The sequence below is a fragment of the Carassius auratus genome, chromosome 29, assembly GCF_003368295.1.
Source record: "Carassius auratus strain Wakin chromosome 29, ASM336829v1, whole genome shotgun sequence".
In the NCBI taxonomy this organism is placed as follows: Eukaryota; Metazoa; Chordata; class Actinopteri; order Cypriniformes; family Cyprinidae; genus Carassius; species Carassius auratus.
In genome coordinates, this window is record NC_039271.1 from 4,788,640 (window position 1) to 4,809,664 (window position 21,025).

Below are 21,025 nucleotides of genomic sequence, written 5' to 3' on the forward strand. Positions count from 1 at the left end.
CAAAATCAAAAATATAAATAGGGCTTTATTTGTAAGTCATAGTTTTAATAGGATTTTAATCACCTTTTTGATCACCTTAAGGGCTTTTGCATCAGAAACTCACCGTAGTGACACACATATCACTTAATATTTTTATTGTGTCATTTCTATTCAATCTGTAATTGTGTGAATGAGTGTGTGTGTATATGTATATATGTATATATATATATATATATTTGCTGTTTTTTTATTGGGTATACAAAAACACCCATTCAACATTTAGGTTTGATAAAAATGTCACACACACAAATGTTTATTTTAAATATTTGATATTTTTAATTTGAGGCCTTGAGGTACATAGAGTTCCTGAAAATCAGTACAGTCTTATATAGAAAAAAGTGCATCCAAACAAAAACCAACCAACAAAATAAACAAGTGCATCTGTACCAGTGGCTTAAATTACAGTGAATGTAATAAATATGAAGAAGATATTCATATAATAATACTGTGATCAGTCTCATATAAAAGTGACCTGCCAAACCTGAATCTGTTAAATAAAAAGTGCAATTTGATATCAGTCTATTTAATGTATATTCATATCTAATAAATAGTTCAGTCTGTGATGTTAGATATGTAACACATATCACAGTCATAATAATCCTGAGTGTAGACCAAGGCGAAATGCTAAACAGAGTAAAATCCCGCAGTCTCTGTTCAACACAGTAAGACACGACACAAGTCTTGAATTCAATCTTAAAAGTGCAGCATATTCATTCAAAGGCAAATTCCCACGTCTGTCTGCAGAAATAAGAAATTCAGTGCCAGAGGAACAGAAAGAAAAAGAGCCCGAGCTCAAGGTTTCAGGAGAACCAGACTGAGGAGCTGGGAAAGGAGGCGCTGGGCAGGCTGACTGATGGGGTAGTGATGGGGAAGTTTGTCCTCCAGCCCTGACGTCTTCACATAGTACCTATAAAAAACACAAGATATATTATAATAACAAATATGACAGCTCTGCCTTAGCCTTGAATATATTTGAACCTCATGAAGAACCTGAACTCCTCCTTGAATCCCGTCCTGATGTATTTGCTCAAACAGGTGCTGTGCTGCAGACAGGCTAACAAAACCCGGCAGCGCTGGTACAGGAGAACCGCCTGAGATGGGCCGAGCGGATCCTGAGCACCTGAGAGAAGCAGAACCACCTGCTGGGCCTGATAGCCCACGAACGGGAGCTGCGAAAGAGCCAAACATTGATTCTGATGTGGAATCTAATCACGTGCATTCATGCAAATATGCATGAAAATGAAATGGGTATATACTGTACTTACTAAGAATGGATGTGGTTTAAGCAAGCGAAACACCCAGCTGATGGTAAGGAAATGTCCCAGAGCAGGTGTGCGACTAGCCTTTGAACCATAAGTGAGACAAGTAAAGCTGATGCATATATGCATACCCATAAATAATACACTAATGATACACTACTGGTCAAAAGTTTGGAGTGATTATAATAATCTTGTAAATATTTTTTAAAGTCTCTTCTGCTCACTGAAGCTGCATTTATGTAATCAAAAATAAATCCAGTAAAAGCTCTAATATTGTGAAATATTATAAGAGTTTAAAATAACTGCCATATATTTTATAATGTAATTTATTTTTGTGATGGAAAGCTGAATTTTCAATCCTTCAAAAGTCTTTCTAATATATCAATGAATATACTGCTCAGCTAATATCAGTTAATATTGGTGCTCAATTATTAATAATGGTTCTTTTTATTATCATCGTTGAAAACAGTTATTTTCTGGTAAAACATTTAGTGGAAGCTGCACTTAATGTTTTTTTGAATAGACGATTTAAAAGAGCAACATTTATTTAAATATTTTGCAATATTATACATGTATTTACTTTCATTTTTGATCAATTTAATGTCTCTTTGTTTAATATATATATATATATATATATATAAATTAAATTAATGCATTTAGCAGACGCTTTACAGTACATTCAGGCTATAAATTTTTACTTATCATGTGTTCCCGTGGAATCGAACCCCCAACCTTGCGCTTGATAATGCAATGCTCTACCAACTGAGCTACAGGAACACTAAATATATATACACAGCAAATTATGATCTCTGAAGTATCATGTGACATCAAAGACTGCATAATGATGCTGAAAATCCAGCTTTGCATCACAGGGATAAATTACATTTTAAAATGTATTTACATAAAATCCGGGGATAGAAAATGTCTTATGCTTTAAAACCACTATGCCTATTGAAAGTCCCCATAATCCATTTATGCCAACATGTGTGTGTGTGTGTGTGTTAGTGGTGTATATAGTCTGTATACATAAATGCATGAGAAAATGCTACTCGCCTCCTGACAGAACACAACCACCTCAAACAGAAGAGCAGAAGCCGCATCCAAATAGTCTGCCTGCAGACGCTGCAGCTGCCATGCACAAATACACTTCATTAACATAAATTACATTTAATTAGCACAAATTAATTGATCATAAGAGTGAGAGTGAGTGTATGATAAAAAAAAATTGTTTTCACATTTTTCCATTAAGGAATATATATTTAATACCTTATGAACTGAAGATTTGGAGCCATTAGTAGAGTCTGGCAGCTGGAGATCTGGATCACGCACTAAAGCGAGCAGCATGTTCTCCGTAAGAGCTCCCCTGTGTCAAACAGCAGGTATTTCTCATTGAAATATTACTGTATATACAGTATTATCACTAGAGGTAGAATCGCTCACTGTTTGGCCGTCAGCATGCTGAGCCTCGTCGCTTCGATCTCTGTTCCCCTGAACATCAGGCTTAATATCTGAACCACCAAAGTGCACAGCCTGTAGGACAGAGAGTTATCTTTGTTTCTGTCTTAATGTCCTCAGACTGCACATATTACAGAAAGCCTTCAGCAATGACCATGAAAATGTGCTCGGTGATGGTCTGAAGTAGTAAATGTCAACCTGAGAACATTACGAAGTTGTAGAACTTATAAACAAGGATCGTTTAGCTTGTTATGAGACTGAAATGTCTGTTTTTCTTGTTGTGATTATTTTCTTGTTGTGAATATAACCATTATAACTTTATTTAAAGCTTACAAAAAGCATTTCTTACAACATTCTACTAACTTTATTTTTGTCCAAAATATAACGTTATTTGAATGTTTATTTGTAATATTATTTGTAACGTTAGAATTTCCAGTTTTTCTTGTTGTGATTAGCGTGTTATTTAAAGGTGACCAAAATGGTTCTTAAATGCTTTACTAAATTCATTTTTTGCCCAAAATATAATGTTATTTGAACTTTTATTTTCTGAAAACGTTCTGAAAACATCTGGTTTTGTTGTTGATTATAATGTTATTTAAAGGTTACAAAAACGTTTCTCACAACGTTCTAACTTTATTTTCACCCAAAATATAATTATTTATAATATTGTATAATAAACATGCCGATTAGATTGTTATTTAAAAGCATCTCTCAAACATTCAAATAATGTTTTATTTTGGGTAACATTTAAATTTAGTAGAATGTTTACTCTTAATATTCTAAAAACATTCAAATCTCCAGATTGTCATGATTAGAATGTTATTTAAATGTTACAAAAACGTTTGAATAATCATCAAATTCATCATAGGAACATTCCGAAAATGCTGGTCTCAGAATGTTTTCTCTCATCGCCAAAGATATAAGAACATTCCATAATTATAATTATAAACATCACCTTACGAACGTTTTGTCCTAACATTTCTATAACTGTGAAAAATGTCAATGTTCCCTGGGTAACTCATGCAGAAGTTACATATCTGCGTTTCTTATAACGAGGCTTACAGAAGTCTGTCGGATGCATGGACTCCTTCCTGGCCGCTCTGAGAGCTTTCAGCCAGCGTTTTCACCAGGAAAGGATAGAGGTCCGGTGACTGAGGAGCAAATAAAAAAGGATTTTGTGAAGGAAATGTTCATTTTTGGATGAAGAGTGCATGTTAGACAGCTGCATGTTACCTTCCAGAAGAGTTTTTTGATGGTGGGGTTGCGGTTCGTGGCTGTGTGCAGCTCCTGCAGGAGTAAATACAGACTCTCCAGGCCCACGTCCTCCTGCAGCAGCTCTCCGCTCAACTGACTGAACAAGTGACACGTCCGTTCCCAGCTGGAAACACATCCGCACACCCTTTCATAGCCTGTGCATTTTCCACTGACCACACAGTTAAACAAACCCAAGCTGTTCAGTCAGAAAGATGCAGTACCTGATTTTGTGAGATTTCTGTTTTTGAGGAGAAGAGGACATGCCACATCTCTTCCTGTACACTGGGTCCAGCATCAAAGTTGATCGCTATAAAAAGTACATAAATAAAAAAAAATTTCATAGGGGTTTAAAGTTGAAATGTACAGCTTGTATGTTTATTAAAAAAATTTACTCGGCCATACAAAAATGTGCTTTTTGATCTGTAAAGCATTCAAATGATCTTTTAAACAGTACTTTTGCACTTCACTTTCAACACACTACATATATATATATATATATATCAACCTTATATTTTTAGTGGGGCAAATTAAAGGTGTATAATAAAGAAGAAAAAAAAGTACAAAGACTGCAATTTAGAGTACGTCTTCTTATTTTATTTTATATTGTATTATGAACAAAGTTTTGTTTTTAATTATGAATATTAAATTAATAATAATACTAAATTGACGATATATCATTAATATAAAAAAATTCTAGCAAAAAATATAAGAAATATAAGACAAAAGTTAAGATAAAGACCCAGAAGAGAAGACAATGCTGAATAAAGTCGTAGTTTTTGCTATTTTTGGACCAAAATGTATTTTCGATGCTTCAGCTAATTCTAACGGACCCTCTGATGTCACATGGACTACTTTGATGATGTTTTTCTTACCTTTCTGGACATGGACAGTAGACCGTACACACAGCTTCAATGGAGGGACTGAGAGCTCTCGGACTTAATCTAAAATATCTTAAACTGTGTTCCGAAGAAAACAGAGGTCTTACGGGTTTGGAACGACATGAGGGTGAGTCATTAACCCCTTTCTAGGCACCTCCTTTTTTGGCATGGAGACAGAAATGACATACCCAAAATAAAAAGGTTTCTGCTCATGGTTCTTTCTGACTAGATACATATGCAACATATGTTCACAAAGCTGACACTTTAAAGTTTACTGTTCAGGAATCAGAATCACTCAGACTGTTATGATAATAGAGATATATAAGCTCAAACATAAAAACAAAAATAAATATATTAAAAACATATTTTTTAAATGTATTTAAAAAATGTGTTGATGTAAGATATGAGTTTAGAAATAGAGTGTAGCTAAAGCCACAAGTCTTTCAAAACTTCATTAGAAATTTCATAATCTAATCTGTAAAACTGTGAATTTTATGAAATATTTTCTAAGGCCATGTCATGTGTGTTTTTTAGAGAAGGCAAATCAGATTGATTTATGGCCCTTGTCATCTCTGTAAGATCTCACATGTAAACACTGATGTGTGTTTTATATGTGTGTTTGGCTGTGAAAACTGCCCGTTTCATGATTGTATTGTTCTCACCAAACGAGTCTTTCACACCTCCGCCAGGTACGACACATTATCCGCATTATTCTTTTATCATTATTCTTTTGTTTTTATTCCACCTTTATTAGCATTGATTGTGGTTTTTCAGGCTTTACAAAGCAACAAAGCAGCGATCTCACTTCAGTCTCTCTTTGCATTTAGCCCTTATTTATCAAAAGTCTTAATATAAAAATACAACAAAACATTTTCTTACGACATTGACGTGAATTATTGAGACAAAAATGCATTATGAAGAAGAAAAGCACCTGCTATTAGTAGCATCGGAGCTAACGTTAGCATCAAGCTACATCAGACAATTTATGAAATTATTAGTACACTTTTATACAAAACTCACTTTAAACCCCGATCGAGTGTTTATAATAACTTCCTTTAGCGATCAGGGGTGGAATTTGGTCGTTTACTATTGTAAAAATATGCTATTTGTAGCATTTTTCATCGCTGCACAAGTTAGCATTTCCCATGTACATTTTTTTGTATATTTTATAAAATGCCCCAGATCTCAAGAAAATCTCATACCAAGCTTTTCTATCGTAATCGCGGGTTTATTATTCGGATATTTCGTGTATACAGAGGTGTTTCAGTGTTGTTGTGAGCAGATATGAACCAGGAACTGTTCACGAACCATGTGACACGATCTGACGCTGTCTGGTTTTGGGACTGTCAGATTGACAACCCAAACTTCCAATCAGAGTCTTTCTGGGTCACAGCTCGAGTACACGGAAGCAAACAAACAGAGACGGCTCTGGCAGAGGCTATTTATCATCAGATTGCGTAAATCAGTGGAAAATGAATAGAAATGACGATTCTGTCTGAAGAAATATGAAGTAAACATCAGTAAATATATCCATATATCTCCGCAGATATGCATCTTTGGTCTATAAATCCTTATTGACGCTGTTCAGTGAGTCTATGTGAACACAAATAAACCGCTGCTGACCTGTCTGAATATGAGTGAGTTGTGAATTTCTATTCAAAATGGGGCATAATACGGATTTATTATTTTGCACTCCTGACATAAATCACTAAATATCTGTCACTGCAACAATGTTTTATCAAAATATTGGTCAAATATCGAAGCTAGAGTCTTTAAACTTTCAATTGATGCACAATTTGTCCAGATCAAGTAAGAGAGTGATGTTTAATGTGCTGTGAAAGTGAAACAATAATAAACTGGGGCCGTCAGCGATGTTTGCACGTAAAGGGGTTAATGACATAATTTTCCTTTTTGGGTGAACTAACCCTTTAACCTTCATACTACAGCAATGCCTTGCATAGACTTCTATTTAAAATGTATTTACTTACAATATGCGACAAATGCAATTACTTCCTCTGTAAAATTATCAACATACAAAATGAATTTTAAGCATTAAACACAAAGCGAGTAGAAACACATACTATGATGTAGCTGCTCCAGGAGCTCTGCAGGTGAAGGTATATTCGGGATGATGGAGATACCGCATAAAGGTGTAACTCTTCCTCTTTCTCCTCCTCCTGCTCCTCTGTAGTTGTTCTCCTCATCAGTGCTGTCGAGTCTGAAGCGCTGGGACTCTCTCGCTGGTCACTGGAGCTGGAGGAGTGAGCGGGAGAGCTATCAAACACAGACAGAGCCAAAACATCCGTGTGCGGACAGGAAGCTGAACGTCTCTTCGGAATGACGCTGCCTTCTTCTTCCTCCTGACCACCTTCACTGTAACAGACAAAGACAGTTACTTTATGTATTTTTAGAGCAAGGCAAACATGTCAAGGTAATTAACATCTCAAAGGGATAGTTCACCCAAAAATGAACACCTATCACCATTTACTCACCCTCCAATATTGTTCCAAAAAGTTTCTTTCTTCTTCTAAGCACAAAAGAAGATATTCTGAAGAATGTAAGTGAACAAACAGTTGCCGGTAGCTATTGACTTCCACTTTAAGGGAAAAAAAATGCCATGGAAATCAATGAGGAGGTTTGCTTCCCCACATTCTTCCAAATATATTTTTTTATATTCAGCAGAAGAAAGAAACTCATAAAGGTTTGGGGAGTAATTGATGAACGAATTATCATTTTTGAGTGAACTATCAATTTAAAACCGTCTTAAAAGCACAGTAAAGAAAAACAAACTACAATAAAATGATTATATTTTTTTCTTTTATATTATTAATAATATTCTATTATAGATTCAAAAGTAGGGAGACAGTTTTTAAATATTAGTCATTAATATTATGTAATGGCAAGCAGGGTTATTATAGTTAATATAAATCATAAAAACATTTGTTACTGGAAATAAAATAAACTGTAATTGAAATTTCAATAAAATGTTACAATTTAAAAAACACAACAAAATTACTCAAACTTTCACTAAAATTAAATGGAAAGCATTAAAAATATTAAAAATATTAATAAAACTATAATACATAAACTATAATACACTGCATTAAAATAATAAAAATGTGTTTAATTTGAAGTTTAGATTTTAAGATTATTAAAGGGTTAGTTCACCCAAAAATGAAAATTATGTCATTAATGACTTATTTCCGAAGATGAACAGAGGTCTCACGGGTTTGGAACGACGTGAGTGTGAGTCATTAATGACATCATTTTAATTTTTGGGTGAACTAATCTTTTAAGAATCTCAAGGTTTAAAAGTACAGTAGAAAATTGTTTTTCCTTCACAAAAATACTTCAGGGGTTAACTTTCTAATAAACTGGTCTAAGACAGATCTGTTTATCATGAAAACAGGTCTCTTCAAAGAGATCCTCTGAACTGTATAATTAAACAGGGCCTTTGATAAAACATAAAAGCAACTTGTTGCGTCACTGAAATCTAATTGCACTGACAGAAAATTTCCATGAGGAGGTGCTGATGAGCGACATGTTCAGCACAGAACCTCACGGTTTGGATGTCGTTACATTTCCTATTTCAGTCTTCTCTAATAGGATGCAGGATAAAGAGAACATGCTTCCATATGCCTCAGCCTTCTCACAATTTAGAAAAATGCTCAGAAACCGTGTCTGTACTACAACCGCACACCACCAATTCAATAAAGCCTTCAACTGTGGAAAAGCTGCCTTTAAATAATGTTTAAAGTGCTTCCCATGTGGTTTACTCCTCAATGGCAAGCGCTCACAAATATGTGCTAAACGTGAACTAATGGTCTCCCTCGGGTCGGCTTCGACTCACTGCTCCTCTCTAAACATTACAGCTCTGCTCACATTCACACTGTTCTCAGAACAGTCTCGGAGACGTCTGGTGGCTGGCAGCTCCAGCACAAACACATGTCGTTAAGAACGTCAAGCTGCCGTGTTTTGCTGAGACAAACATCGTCTTTTAATTGGACATTTATTGCTCGTGGTTTCCGTCTCATCTCGTGCCCTGGCAACAGTGTGAATGACGCCAATCCTCTCCTCTGCTCTGCAGTAAAGTCAGGACTGTCAACAGTGTAAAATGCATGACAGCACTACATCGTGTGCAGCAGCTGACGTCAGTTTTGGTTTTTAGTATTCACGTTTTTCAGCTTTCGTTATGAATATCAGTGTTTTAATTGTTAACTAAAACTATAACTAATAGAAATAAAATGTAATTATTAGATATAAACAAACTAAATGGAAAAAAAGTTCAAAACTCAAACAGAAATAAAACTAAAACTGAAATATGCATATATAAATATATATATAAATTATATAAAAACTACAAAAAGGAAAAAAATGGAAACTAAAAAAACTAAATTTATAATAAAATATTATAGTTTTTATTAATATTTTTTATATGAATACATTTGTTATATTTAGATTTTCTGTTGTCATTAACATTTTTGTTATTTCTGTTGTGTGTTTTTGTTTATGTCAGTTTTTGTTTTTTATTAATTATTTCAGTCTTGGTTTTACTTATTGTTGTACATCAACTTGAACATGGGAAATGTTCAAAATAAAATAAAAAGCTGAAATTATATATATGTGTGTGTATATATATATATATATATATATATATATATATATATATATATATATATATATATATATATATATATACATTTTTTGGTTAAAATTTATTTTCTTTTAGAAGCAACAAAGTTCTTTATGGTTTTAGTTTTAAGTAAATTATAATAACCCTGATAATACTAAAATAACACTAATGAATACAGGTATTAGCAGAATAACAGCAAAAATTATTATATGACCTGAAAATCAGCATGAAACCACATACACAACACTTCATAAACTTTGTGTGGTTTCCAATTGACTAGATCTGTCTTTCTTTTATCTCCGTTCATTAAACTTGAATATGTAATGCGACCTTCTCTCCGCTCTCCTTTCCCTCTTCAGATGCTCACGTTGCAGCACTTCAGAGCAACATTCTTTGCAAATGACAACGATAAAGTTACTGAATTTTTTTATTATTAAAAAGCATAAATAGGAAGCACATTTTATATAATTTTAATTTCGTACCACTCTAAACTACAGTTCAATAAAATATCAAAAGTTTCCTTTATGGTCCATTAGATGAATGCTTTCTTTTGCATGTCACTGGATAAATCTCCAAGACAGTATTATGATGCCAGTGCATGTTAAACAATTCATCTTGATGACCTTTGATCCCTTAAATCAATATACTATATATTGATATCTTATAACACACATAAGAGCTTAATCAATTTAAGTTTCCAAGCAACGAAGCACAACACACTCGTCCCGTGAGATACAGAGCTGTGGGATTCAGAATATCTCTGCATTTATTATCGCACTGCTTTGTTTAATAGCTTGAGTTGCTAAGCAAACGAGTCTTCAAAACGGAGTCTGTTCGTTCGGAGCATTGTGGAGTCGGAGGCAGTAAAAAGCTGCGAGGTGGAGATAAAGCATGTTGTTTTGGGTGAACGTGAGGCCGTTAACAATGAGAGGACTTTACCTCATTGATGTGGGAGAGATTCTCCAGCTCGAGGACTCAGACGACAGGAGAACAGGACTCATGCCTGCAGGATCATAAAACACAATTGTTTCATTTTCAAGTTCAGGTTAATTTGAGCGGTTTTTTTCTTTTTTGGCTCTTTGGTAGAGCATTGCATTAGCAGCGCAAAAGGTCATGGGTTCAATTCCCAGGGAACACACATACTGGTAAAAAAATTTATAGTCTTAATGCACTTTAAGTTGCTTTGGATAAAGCATCTGCTAAATGCATAAATGTATTAAATGAGACGATAAACTGAAGTGTGCATGCAATTATCTACATTGACATTTATGCATTTGGTGGACGCTTTTATTCTGCATTCAAGGTGCACATTGCATCATCATCACATTCCTTTTATTTTCAGTCCATAACTGTAATGCATATAGATATATCTGTATTTGACGGGCTACAGTAATAGAGCAATTTTGTCAATGAATGAATCCTCTCGATTCGCAGATGAACTCAAATGATGTAGAATCGCTGATTGTCCTTGAGCGTCCTGGTTCAGCTGTTTATCCGGCACTGGTTAAGCAGCTTTCCTGCACTGCGTTCACTAAATCTCAGTACAGAAGTGTCTCTTAACAGTTAAGATGAACACAAACCTCACAGCTGACACGTAGATGAATGTCAATGCTGAAAGAGCTCATGGATTAACACACATAACTGCTGCGGAGATTACAGCTTTGCATCACACTCTCCAGGGAAAAATGCCCTCACTTCTGGCGCTCTAATACTAATCAATAGTTATGCAATCATACTTTGCATCTCCTGCTTGTGAACAGTTCATTCCTGATAATTAAATAATTCCTGATTGCATTAAATAGCTCTTTTACCCTCCAGCGAATGACGGGCACTCGAGTTGCGTCCTTGCACTGGAAATGATGGCTTATTCTGACCGGATCCTTTGGGTCTTGAGCTCTTTTTCCCAGGATTCTTTGTGGTATGGACAACACGGATGTGCTGTGAGCGTTCACGATCCTGTCCGCTTAGGAAATCAGGCAAATCATTGATCTGTGAGGAAAGACAGAGATTTGTATGCTTACAGTCTAACATTGACCTATTTACATCAGTGTAAGCCGCTTGATGTGGGAATGAATGACCATTTAATAACCTCTAATCATCAATAATCAATTAGAATCATTAATAGTTATATATAGAATATGCATGTTGTATATCTGAGGAAAATGCATTTTGCACCTATGTAAATAACAGATAAACTGCTTTTTCTTGGTAATTCTGCTACTGTCTGTGACATTTACATGCTTCATCCAGTCTTTCAGCGCTGAAGCGTTCCATGACTCATGCTTTGATCTGTACGAACATGAGCTTACCAAACAAACCTTCTTTAAGAAGTTTAACATGACCGGATGAGCAAACGTCCTCACTATAATTAGCATTGTCTTAGCAGACAGTGGTGCTTTATTTGACATTTAGATCACATTGACTCAGCGGCGAGTGATCAGTAAATTAATAATACATGATTATTAGTTAATTAAAATAATAATTAATATAATTTAATAAATAAAAAATATGCAATTATACATAATTATTAATAAGACTGTAAAAGTCTGTAAAATTCCACATTTTACAGTCTCTGGCCATGTAAAATGCATCCACATTTTTGGATGATTCCAAACTCCAAAAAAGAAATCCCCAAAAAATATGTGCATACTGTAACACAAATATCATTTACATTTTTTAATTTCCATGACCTTTCTAGGTCTAGTTATCATCACATTCCTTGTAATTTTCAGAAGCTTATGAATTCTGTTCAGAAGAGTATGGCCACGTTCAATGACAATTAATTTTGCAATAAGGAATTTAATGCACATTCAGAGAAGTCAGCAAAATATCACAAATTATGTTTTTTATATATTGTTTCTGTTGATGTGCATATTGCACTGCTTTGTAACAGTTAACAGTTAAGATAAACACAAACCTCACAGTTGACACATAGATGAATGTCAATGCATATCACAAAATATCACAAATTATTTCTTTTAAATATTGTTTCTGTTGATGTGCATATTGCACTGCTTTGTACTGTTGTTTCACTATATTATACTATATAGTAAGTAGGCTACTATATTGTTGTCTTGTGTTGTTTGAGTACATGCATTCCCAACTAACAGGGAACGTTCACGCAACTTTGGGGAATTTTCTCGAAAGGTTCTCTCAATAGCCTAACGCTCTCAAAATGTTAGGACAAAAACCATAATTTATACATCATTTACGGAACGTTTCTCTAAAAGGTTTTAGTTTGCAAAATGATAATGTTCCTATAAAGTTTTCTCACGTTTCTTAAACTTATGAAACGTTCTTGTTAGTTGGGTTTTCTTATTGTAATCAGTTGTGCATGTGATAATAAAGTAGGCAACTCTATATCAGCAGATGAAACAGTTTATTATTTATTATTTAGTTTGTATATCGCTCTCTCACCAGCTCGATGCTCTTGATGTGTCTGAAGCTGAGCGCCTCACGCAGCGCGCGCGGGTGATACTCGCTCAGATACACGCGCTCATCGCTCAGGATCACATGCATGAAAACCTTCTTCACCGACCCCGACACCACCACACACGGCTCGTAGACCCGGATCCGCTCGTACACATCCCGACTGGTGTTCCTCTTGAGGAAAGAGTCCAGTTTGCTGTTGCTCGGACGGAGCAGTCCGTCCGCGCTGGTTCTGGCCATGGGAATGTCACCTTCGACACCACACTCACACTACCTCCCATATCCCGCGCGTGCTGTCATATTAAACACCATGCAGAAGTTATTTCTCCATTCACTGATTCCCTGCTGTGCTGCTCTGCTGCAAGGTGTGTTCTCGCTCTCTGTGCGTATTAAACTCCAGTCAGTGGGAGCGGAGCGCGTTCTCGTTGCGCATGCGCTTCAGCCCTTATAAATAGTGCAGCATGGCTTGGCTCTCTGTAATGAGAGGTATACCGTATCCATGCAATATGCAACAATAATGAAAGAAAGGCTACAAACGTAAAACAAAAAACAAATTAAATTAAAACTTTATAGCTGATAAATTGGACACAATTAGTTATAGCCAACATGTAATATCGTGAAATTCATATGGAGTTTTTTCACGATTATTTTGGTGTTTGAATTTATTTTATTTTTTTTAAGTGGAGTGACCTTTCGACTCTCATTTAAAAAAAAAACATTCTGCTAAAATTCTGCCTTTGTGCTTCTAGGGGGAAATCATACTGGTTTGGAAAGATATGCGGGTGAGTAAATCAGAAAATAATGTAAATTTTTGACTGATCTGTTCCTTTTATAATCCTAATATATATTGTATAATAATATAGAAAAAAAATAAAAATAAAAAAAAATATATATATATATATATATATATATATATATATAATATATATATATGATTTTATTTGAATAAAAAAATATGGTTTAATGTAAGAGATGTGTTTTATGAGTGAAATGCATGCTGAAATGATCGCGCCATCCTGTGGAAGTAAAGAGCAGATGCTTCTATTTCTTACTGAAGAAGTGCAAGTTAATCTAGGGGCAGTAACTAACTCTTAGACATAATGGCTCTCATCATTTCGGCATTCTCATGCATAATTTAAAGTGTGAAAACGCCACTGCCCTCATATGGAGTCTACTATAGCCTAACAACAGTCATTTTAAACAGAACAATTTTATTACATAAAAAAAAAAAAAAAAAAAATACAGTCTACTTTTCATTGCAACAATATTCATGGATAAACATCTGTACAATTGAGTCAACACTAAATTTACAGCTGCCAGACATTTACTTGTGAATAGGACTTATATGTGAAACCATATATACTTAGTTTATATATAAATACACACACACACACACACACACACACAAACACACTTTTTTAGATAATTGTGTGTTAAAAACACAAGACACATGCACAATTATTAAAATCTTTTTATTTGTTGTAAACAAAATCAAGTATCATAGGTTTATGAGATCCCAGTGGACATTAATGTAATCCTCCTACAATTCTATAACACAAAAACAAAACATGGAGATATTATACTCTAATGATGCTCTAATGTGACTTGAAATTGTTGCATTTTTTCATTTAATGAGTGCAAGTAGTCAGAACCTTCACCACACAGATAAAAAGTACTAACTGACAATAATAAAACCTGGAGTGGATCACAGTACCAGGATGGAGTCCTCACCTCTCCTAATGTCACTTTTCTCTCCAAGAAACTACACAGAGGGCCTCTTTAGAGTCATTCAGAAATGTCCTTACATATGCAACATATTAAATGTAACTACATTTGGACCCACACATGGTCTAACATCTAGATCTAGCGGTGTGTAGTGATCGAGGTGGCTCTAGCTTGAGTCTATCATTTCTCTTGGTTTTCTGAACCCCAGGAGCCGTTTGCACGTAGGGGCCGTAATCCGTCGCCATGGCCACAGTTGTAAAAGTTCTGAATAAAAGTGTGTTTCTATGGCCACAGACGCTGTGGAGCGGCGCTGGGGTACGGCGGCAGAGCAGACTGTTCCCCGGGGCTTTCTGCGGGTGGAGGGGTGGAGAGGTGGAGGTAGACGGGCGCGCTGGGTGCAGTCGGCACTGTGGGTGTGGGGACCCTCTGCAGGACCACATGTGGGTACATATGACTTTCTGTACGGTAAAGAGCAGGAAGAGGAGCTTTCAGGAGGTTTTCCTGACTCCTGCAAAACAAACATAGCATTTTGAAAAAATAAATGTATGTTTTTATTGAGCAAGGGTACATTAAAATGATCAAAACTAACAGTAAAGACATTAGTAATATTAAAAAACATTTTTATTTCAAATAAATGCTATTCATTCAGCAAAGAATCTTGGGAAAAAAATGCATAACAGTTTCCACAAAAATATTAAGCTGCACTAGGAAGATTGTTTCCACCCTGGAATTAAACAAGGTAACTGTAGCATTTTATTTCACAATTCAGACTTTTCAGCAAGCTTTTTGTGTTTATACAGTATCTCCTAACTTTGACTGATTATCAGTATAAAAAAAAGAGACATAAACACTTTACAGAGATATAAACTCAGAATTGCGAAATATTAATAAAGCAGAATTTTAAGATATAAATGCACAATTGTGAAATACAAATGCAGAACTGCTAGATATAAATGCTGAATTGTGACATTTAAATGCACAATTGTGAGATATAAATTCAGAATTGCAAGATATAAATTTATGTATAGGATTTATATATGAAGATCTAAAGAAAATCCAGAATTGTGACAAACTTGCGATTGCATGAAAAAAAATAACCTTTACATTTTTTTATTTTGCAGTGGAAGCAAAAAAAAAAAAAAAAATCAATAAAAAGCTCAGAATTCAGACAAAGCCTGTCAGAATTGTGACATTATAAATACATTTTAAAAGAGAATAAAATATTAAAAAAAAAATTTATTTCCTCTTACATACTGATTATTTTTTTATGTGTGTGATTTAGTTCGATTAATTTCACATGTAAACACAATCAAAAATATGTAACACTGCACAGTTTCTCACCTCAGATACCCACGGTTATCATAACCAGCCAGTCCCCCCATATAGACCGGGCTCTCAGGGGTCAGATGGGGGTCAAGGTGCTGGGAAAGACTGTAAATTTTAGGTGGAGGAAAAGATTCCCAGTCTCCTTCATCTCTCTCCAGCCAGCACTCACTCCTCCAGGATGATTTGTGTTTGTCTCTCGTCCTGTAAACTCAGAGAAATCATTAGCATCTTCTTTGCATGTTTTAAACTCCCTTGTCTCTTCCTCCCCAGATGTGCATACCTTCCCCTTCTGTCTGTCTGTTCTGCTCTCGCTTTGCTCATGCGCTCCTGCAGACAGCAGATGATGAAGGACACGGACATGGCGAGGATGATGATGCTGCTCACTACCGATGCCAGTACGGCCACTCTCAGCCCGCGGTCCTCTGGTTTGGGAATGGCTACCATATTTACACAATATTCCACATTGAAAATCTGGGATTTAATTAGTAGGAGTGCATTTCTTAGGTGTTTTTTATCTCTTAAAACAGAAATGATGGCAGTGAACACAGACCCTCACAGTCGGGTGGGTAGTTGCTCCACTGAGCGCTGTCGCTACGCAGGACACAGGTGATCTTCTCGCTGCCCACCAGCTGGTACGCCTCGAGGCACCAGAACACCAAAACTGTGCCCACGGACATCCCAGAGCCTTCCTCTACATAGAAAGAGCCTCGCCGAGGGGGAAGCAGCGTCGTGCAGCTCAGGCCTGCAAATACACAGCACTAACGGTTAGAAACCACTTTAAATATACACTTAAATCAAAACTGAATAGAATAGAATAGAATAGAATAGAATAGAATAGAATAGAATGCAAGTTGTTGAAGCAACTTGTGAATGCAATGAATGCAAGTCGAATAGAATAGAATAGAATAGAATAGAATAGAATAGAATAGAATAGAATAGAACTTGTTGATACCACTTTTGCCATGATTGGACTAAATCAAACAGAACAGAACAGACCAAAACAGAATAGAATAGAATGCAACTTGTTGCTAATCACATATTCATTATTGAACTAAATCAGATGTATAACAGAATGGAGTAGAATAGAATGAAACTTGTTGCTATCACTTTTTCATTACTGGACTAAATAGAATACAATAGAAATACATTTTATTCTATAAAAAGCGATTGTAACAAGTTGCGTTCTATCACTTTTTCATAATTGGATTAAATCAAACAGAATAGAATATATAGATTAAAATAGAATGAAATAGAATAGAATGCAGTTTGTTGCTCTTGCTTTTTAATGATTGGACTAAATAGAACAGAAAAGAACAGAACAGAACAGAATAGAATAGAATGCAGTTTGTTGCTATTGCTTTTTAATAATTGGACTAAATAGAACAGAAAAGAACAGAACAGAACAGAAAAGAACAGAATAGAATAGAATAGAATGCTGTTTGTTGCTATTGCTTTTTAATGATTGGACTAAATAGAACAGAAAAGAACAAAACAACAGAACAGAACAGAACAGACTAGACTAGACTAGACTAGAATAGAATAGAATAGAATAGAATAGAATAGAATAGAATAGAATGCAGTTTGTTGCTATTGCTTTTTAATGATTGGACTAAATAGAACAGAAAAGAACAGAACAGAATAGAATAGAATACAATAGAATAGAATAGAATGCAGCTTGCTGCTATCACTTTTTTTAATTAGACTAAATCAAATAGAACAGAATACTTGTAATTTTTTTGGACTTGTTATTTTTGCTAGGCAAATGATAAATGTAGAAATGAAAAGACACCTGGCAACCACTCAGTGTAATACATAAATAAATACAAATAATAAAAAAAGTATAAATAATAAATGTCAGTAATCACAATATCAACACTTATGATTGTCTGTGAGTGTATGTGTGCAAGAAAGTTTTCCTGGGCCTTATTTAACAGTATTAGTTATCCTCGAGGGCTTAGATGAATGCATTTCCCCCCTCACTTTCCATCAGTACCAACAGGGTGTTTTCTCCTGCACTCTATCCCATAATCCACCTCTCCTCCAGTCTCTCTACATTCCCACCGAGGATTCAGCATCTTCTGTGTTCTCCAATCCAAGTTTTCATCATTCCACTGTCCATCTCCACTGTCAATATACAGTCAGACGGAGCTCGTGTTGACTGTGCTGGAGTCAGTGTGATTAAGCTGGCAGGGTCACTGGATGGTGTTTATTGTTCACACCAGTTTCAGTCCTGTGCTGGTCTCATTAAGCCCGGCTTAACTGGCATGGCAATGCTGCTAGCATTAAGCAATCCGACTCCATGGCAAAATAAATAAATAACTCATCTGTCAGTTTCGTTTTCTCTCCTCCGTCCCATCTCACATACTCCCCAAGGGTCACACCAGAGAGCTGCTCTTAGAATAGAACACGTTTAAATAAAGCATAGGGCCGTGCATTAAAAATTGATTACCCACAAGTCCCTGTAGCCGACAAGGCCGGCATGATGCAGCCTGACCACACACTCGTGAAGCTACACTGCCATAAAACCACAGACGTTCTCCAGCGGGACAGTTTGAATAGATCAGTTTGTCAATGCATGATCATGTAACTTCAGCAAGGAACGCTGTGGTGCATCGTTCTCGTGTTATTGTAACTCATCTGCTGAGCTCACCAGCTATTCCTGTGTACTCCGGCTTTCTCTCTTTAACACTGTCAGTTAAGTAATCCCTTTAAAGAAGTGACGTGGAAGCCTCTGTATTTGTGTTACAGGTAAATGAGTGACTTAGAGTGAATGGAACAACTTTACAGGATGTATTTTTATAAAAGGAAGTGCATTATGCCGGTGTTCTTTTAGTATCATTAAGATTGCAATTGCATAATTAAAATGCATTCGATTTTATTTGTAGATTTGCTGTTTCCATTTTAATTGTATTAGTTTAAGGTTTTAGGGATTTTGTGGTTTTGTCATATTGTTTTACTGCAGTTTTAGTTTGAATTATGTTAGTATATCAACTTAAATTAACTATAATTACTCTGCGTTATGGATTATCTGCATTATTATCATAGCAATTAAAATTATTACTGTAATGTGCTCTGAAGTTTTTGGAATAATTTTTTTATGTTCTTAATATAACAGTGATTATTAAATTCCCATTACTGTAATGGGGTAAAAATACAATTATTATTATTATTGTAATTATTATTTTAATTTAAAATCGAGATAAATTAAAGGCATAAGAATTACTATCATGGTTTGCAAACAATTTACAGTACATTATATATTATTAGTAATAATGATTTATTTATATGTGCACATGAGAATGAGATTTTTGCATAATATATATTTTTCACGTATATTCTGTAATGATTTTTCTGCAATAATTTTACTATAATGCATTACAAAAATATAGTACAGTTTTCTAAATTAAATTAAATATAATACAAGAAAAAACTAAATGCATAAAAATGACAAATTAAATAATATATAATTATTTTTACAGTAATTAACTTTCTTTTCTTTGTTTTTTTCATAAGAATTTTGGGGCTAAATGTGATTAATTATCATAGAAAAAATGTCACAGTGCAAAATTCAAGCAGAATATCATTCTTATTCCTTTCTTTTGATTTTAGGATGAAATCTGACCCGTGCATGTTCTTATCCAGGAAAGATCCACTTCAAACTCCTTCAGGTTTGCCGTGCACTGAAAGCTGAAAGCAGGGCAAATTCTGTCATGGCTACAGTGGCGATAAAACCCCTCCATTTCAGTTTCATAGCTGGCAACCCTGTAACGGAACTGACAAACTGCCAACTATCCCACTGCCCGCCATTACCACGTGGCAAAAAGCATCCTTTGTTTCACCTGTGCAATAAACCTCAAGGTAACTGACACTTGTGGAAGATGTCTTTTCCTTCACAGATTCATTATACTGCAATCAAACTCAAGTATTAGCTTGATAATGTCAGAGATCCACAAATCTGTCATGCATATTGACTTTGACTCAAGAAACATCAATAAACTATTTGCAAAGTACGCTAAAAGTATGCATGGCTTGCATATTTTATATGTTCTCCAATCATAATATAATTCCGTTATATGCGGTTCAGTCTGGTCTGATTCCCACTGGTGATTTTATCTGAGCCATTATGAAAGCTCTGTTTGTTTGTAAACCCTTAAGAAGATTGTGCATTTTAAAGCCAACACGTGAATTTCACAAGAAGTGCTCGTGTTTTAATATATTTGTATGTTTGGGGACTGTGAATGCTGCAGGTTGAGTCTGCTCTTTATGAAAAAGATATGCAAAACTTGCTGTTTGGAGTTTAGAAACATGCACTACAACTTTTTGGGTCCATTTGATAATCTTTGCATTGCACTTTACAATGATATGCAGTTATTATATCATTATGACAGAATATTGATGTTATACACACCTGTGTAATTGTTTGTAGGGGCCTCAGAGCTGTTCAGAGATGGAGTGGTCCGATAAAATACTGGACTGACCGAAGACCCTTCATGTGGCGTAAAAGTCAGAGCCGAGATCCACGTCACAGACCACAGCAGGAAGCTCCAGGTGAGCCGGCTGTCCTTCAGAGCCATCGGAGTCTGGGGTTAAAAATGAGATGGAAAGTGTGAATGTCAGTCGTTCATATCCGCTGGTCCTTGGTGAGTCCTGAGACTTTTCTGTGCTTCAGGAGCCAAACGCAGGCTGTTCGCTCAGGGACAGAGAGAGAGAGAGAGAGAGAGAGAGAGAGAGAGAGGGAGGGTGTTACGCTGTGCAGCGCTGCTGTGTGTTTGTCCTCTGTAAGCCGCTCGCTGCTGCGGCTCCACTGCTGATTATGAGCCGCTTGCGTAATGCAACACACAGCAGAGCTGCAGTCGTTTATGCAGTCACACATCCTCATGAACATATGCTCTCTCTCTCTCTCTCTCTCTCTCCCACGTGATTACAAGCTTGTGGCTTTAAAGTGGTGGCATATTTACTAGTAAGAGTTAGTCTTAAAGAATTGCGGTGAATTAAATCTAAGTAATCCAAACTAAAATTCCAGTTGC

At 35.5% G+C, this 21,025-nt stretch overlaps 3 protein-coding genes across 5 annotated transcripts in view; 1 reads left to right on the forward strand and 2 right to left on the reverse strand.

Annotated features, from left to right (window-relative positions):
• The window catches only part of LOC113048471 (B-cell receptor CD22-like), a 1,131,192-nt gene that overhangs the window by 482,357 nt on the left and 627,810 nt on the right, over nt 1–21,025 (forward strand). The gene's annotated exons all lie outside the window — the stretch shown is intronic.
• Nucleotides 413–13,356, reverse strand: LOC113048575 (uncharacterized protein C12orf56). The gene is made up of 13 exons (XM_026210455.1): nt 12,936–13,356; nt 11,330–11,507; nt 10,458–10,521; nt 6,967–7,258; nt 4,229–4,314; nt 3,987–4,131; nt 3,816–3,904; nt 2,739–2,828; nt 2,565–2,661; nt 2,352–2,426; nt 1,305–1,382; nt 1,030–1,208; nt 413–946 (listed from the first exon to the last, which is right to left on the reverse strand). The coding sequence occupies exons 1-13, from the start codon at nt 13,185–13,187 to the stop codon at nt 832–834; spliced, it is 1,740 nt and encodes a 579-aa protein (XP_026066240.1). The 5' UTR covers nt 13,188–13,356; the 3' UTR covers nt 413–831.
• On the reverse strand, nt 14,547–20,721 carry LOC113048535 (uncharacterized). The gene is made up of 5 exons (XM_026210404.1): nt 20,407–20,721; nt 16,549–16,740; nt 16,279–16,435; nt 16,014–16,199; nt 14,547–15,180 (listed from the first exon to the last, which is right to left on the reverse strand). The coding sequence occupies exons 1-5, from the start codon at nt 20,570–20,572 to the stop codon at nt 14,955–14,957; spliced, it is 927 nt and encodes a 308-aa protein (XP_026066189.1). The 5' UTR covers nt 20,573–20,721; the 3' UTR covers nt 14,547–14,954.

What these genes read in the sequence shown, in the direction of transcription:
- LOC113048575 (XM_026210455.1), bottom strand. Translation starts at nt 13,187, where the DNA reads ATGGCCAGAACCAGCGCGGACGGACTGCTCCGTCCGAGCAACAGCAAA. An exon ending in ACATCAAGAGCATCGAGCTG is followed by an intron (nt 11,508 to 12,935) that starts GTGAGAGAGCGA and finishes CTTTCCTCACAG; the next exon opens with ATCAATGATTTGCCTGATTT. An exon ending in CAGAAATCTCACAAAATCAG is followed by an intron (nt 4,132 to 4,228) that starts GTACTGCATCTT and finishes ATGTGTTTCCAG; the next exon opens with CTGGGAACGGACGTGTCACT.
- LOC113048535 (XM_026210404.1), bottom strand. Translation starts at nt 20,572, where the DNA reads ATGGCTCTGAAGGACAGCCGGCTCACCTGGAGCTTCCTGCTGTGGTCT. An exon ending in CCCTACAAACAATTACACAG is followed by an intron (nt 16,741 to 20,406) that starts GTGTGTATAACA and finishes GTGTATTTGCAG; the next exon opens with GCCTGAGCTGCACGACGCTG. An exon ending in GATAACCGTGGGTATCTGAG is followed by an intron (nt 15,181 to 16,013) that starts GTGAGAAACTGT and finishes TTTGTTTTGCAG; the next exon opens with GAGTCAGGAAAACCTCCTGA.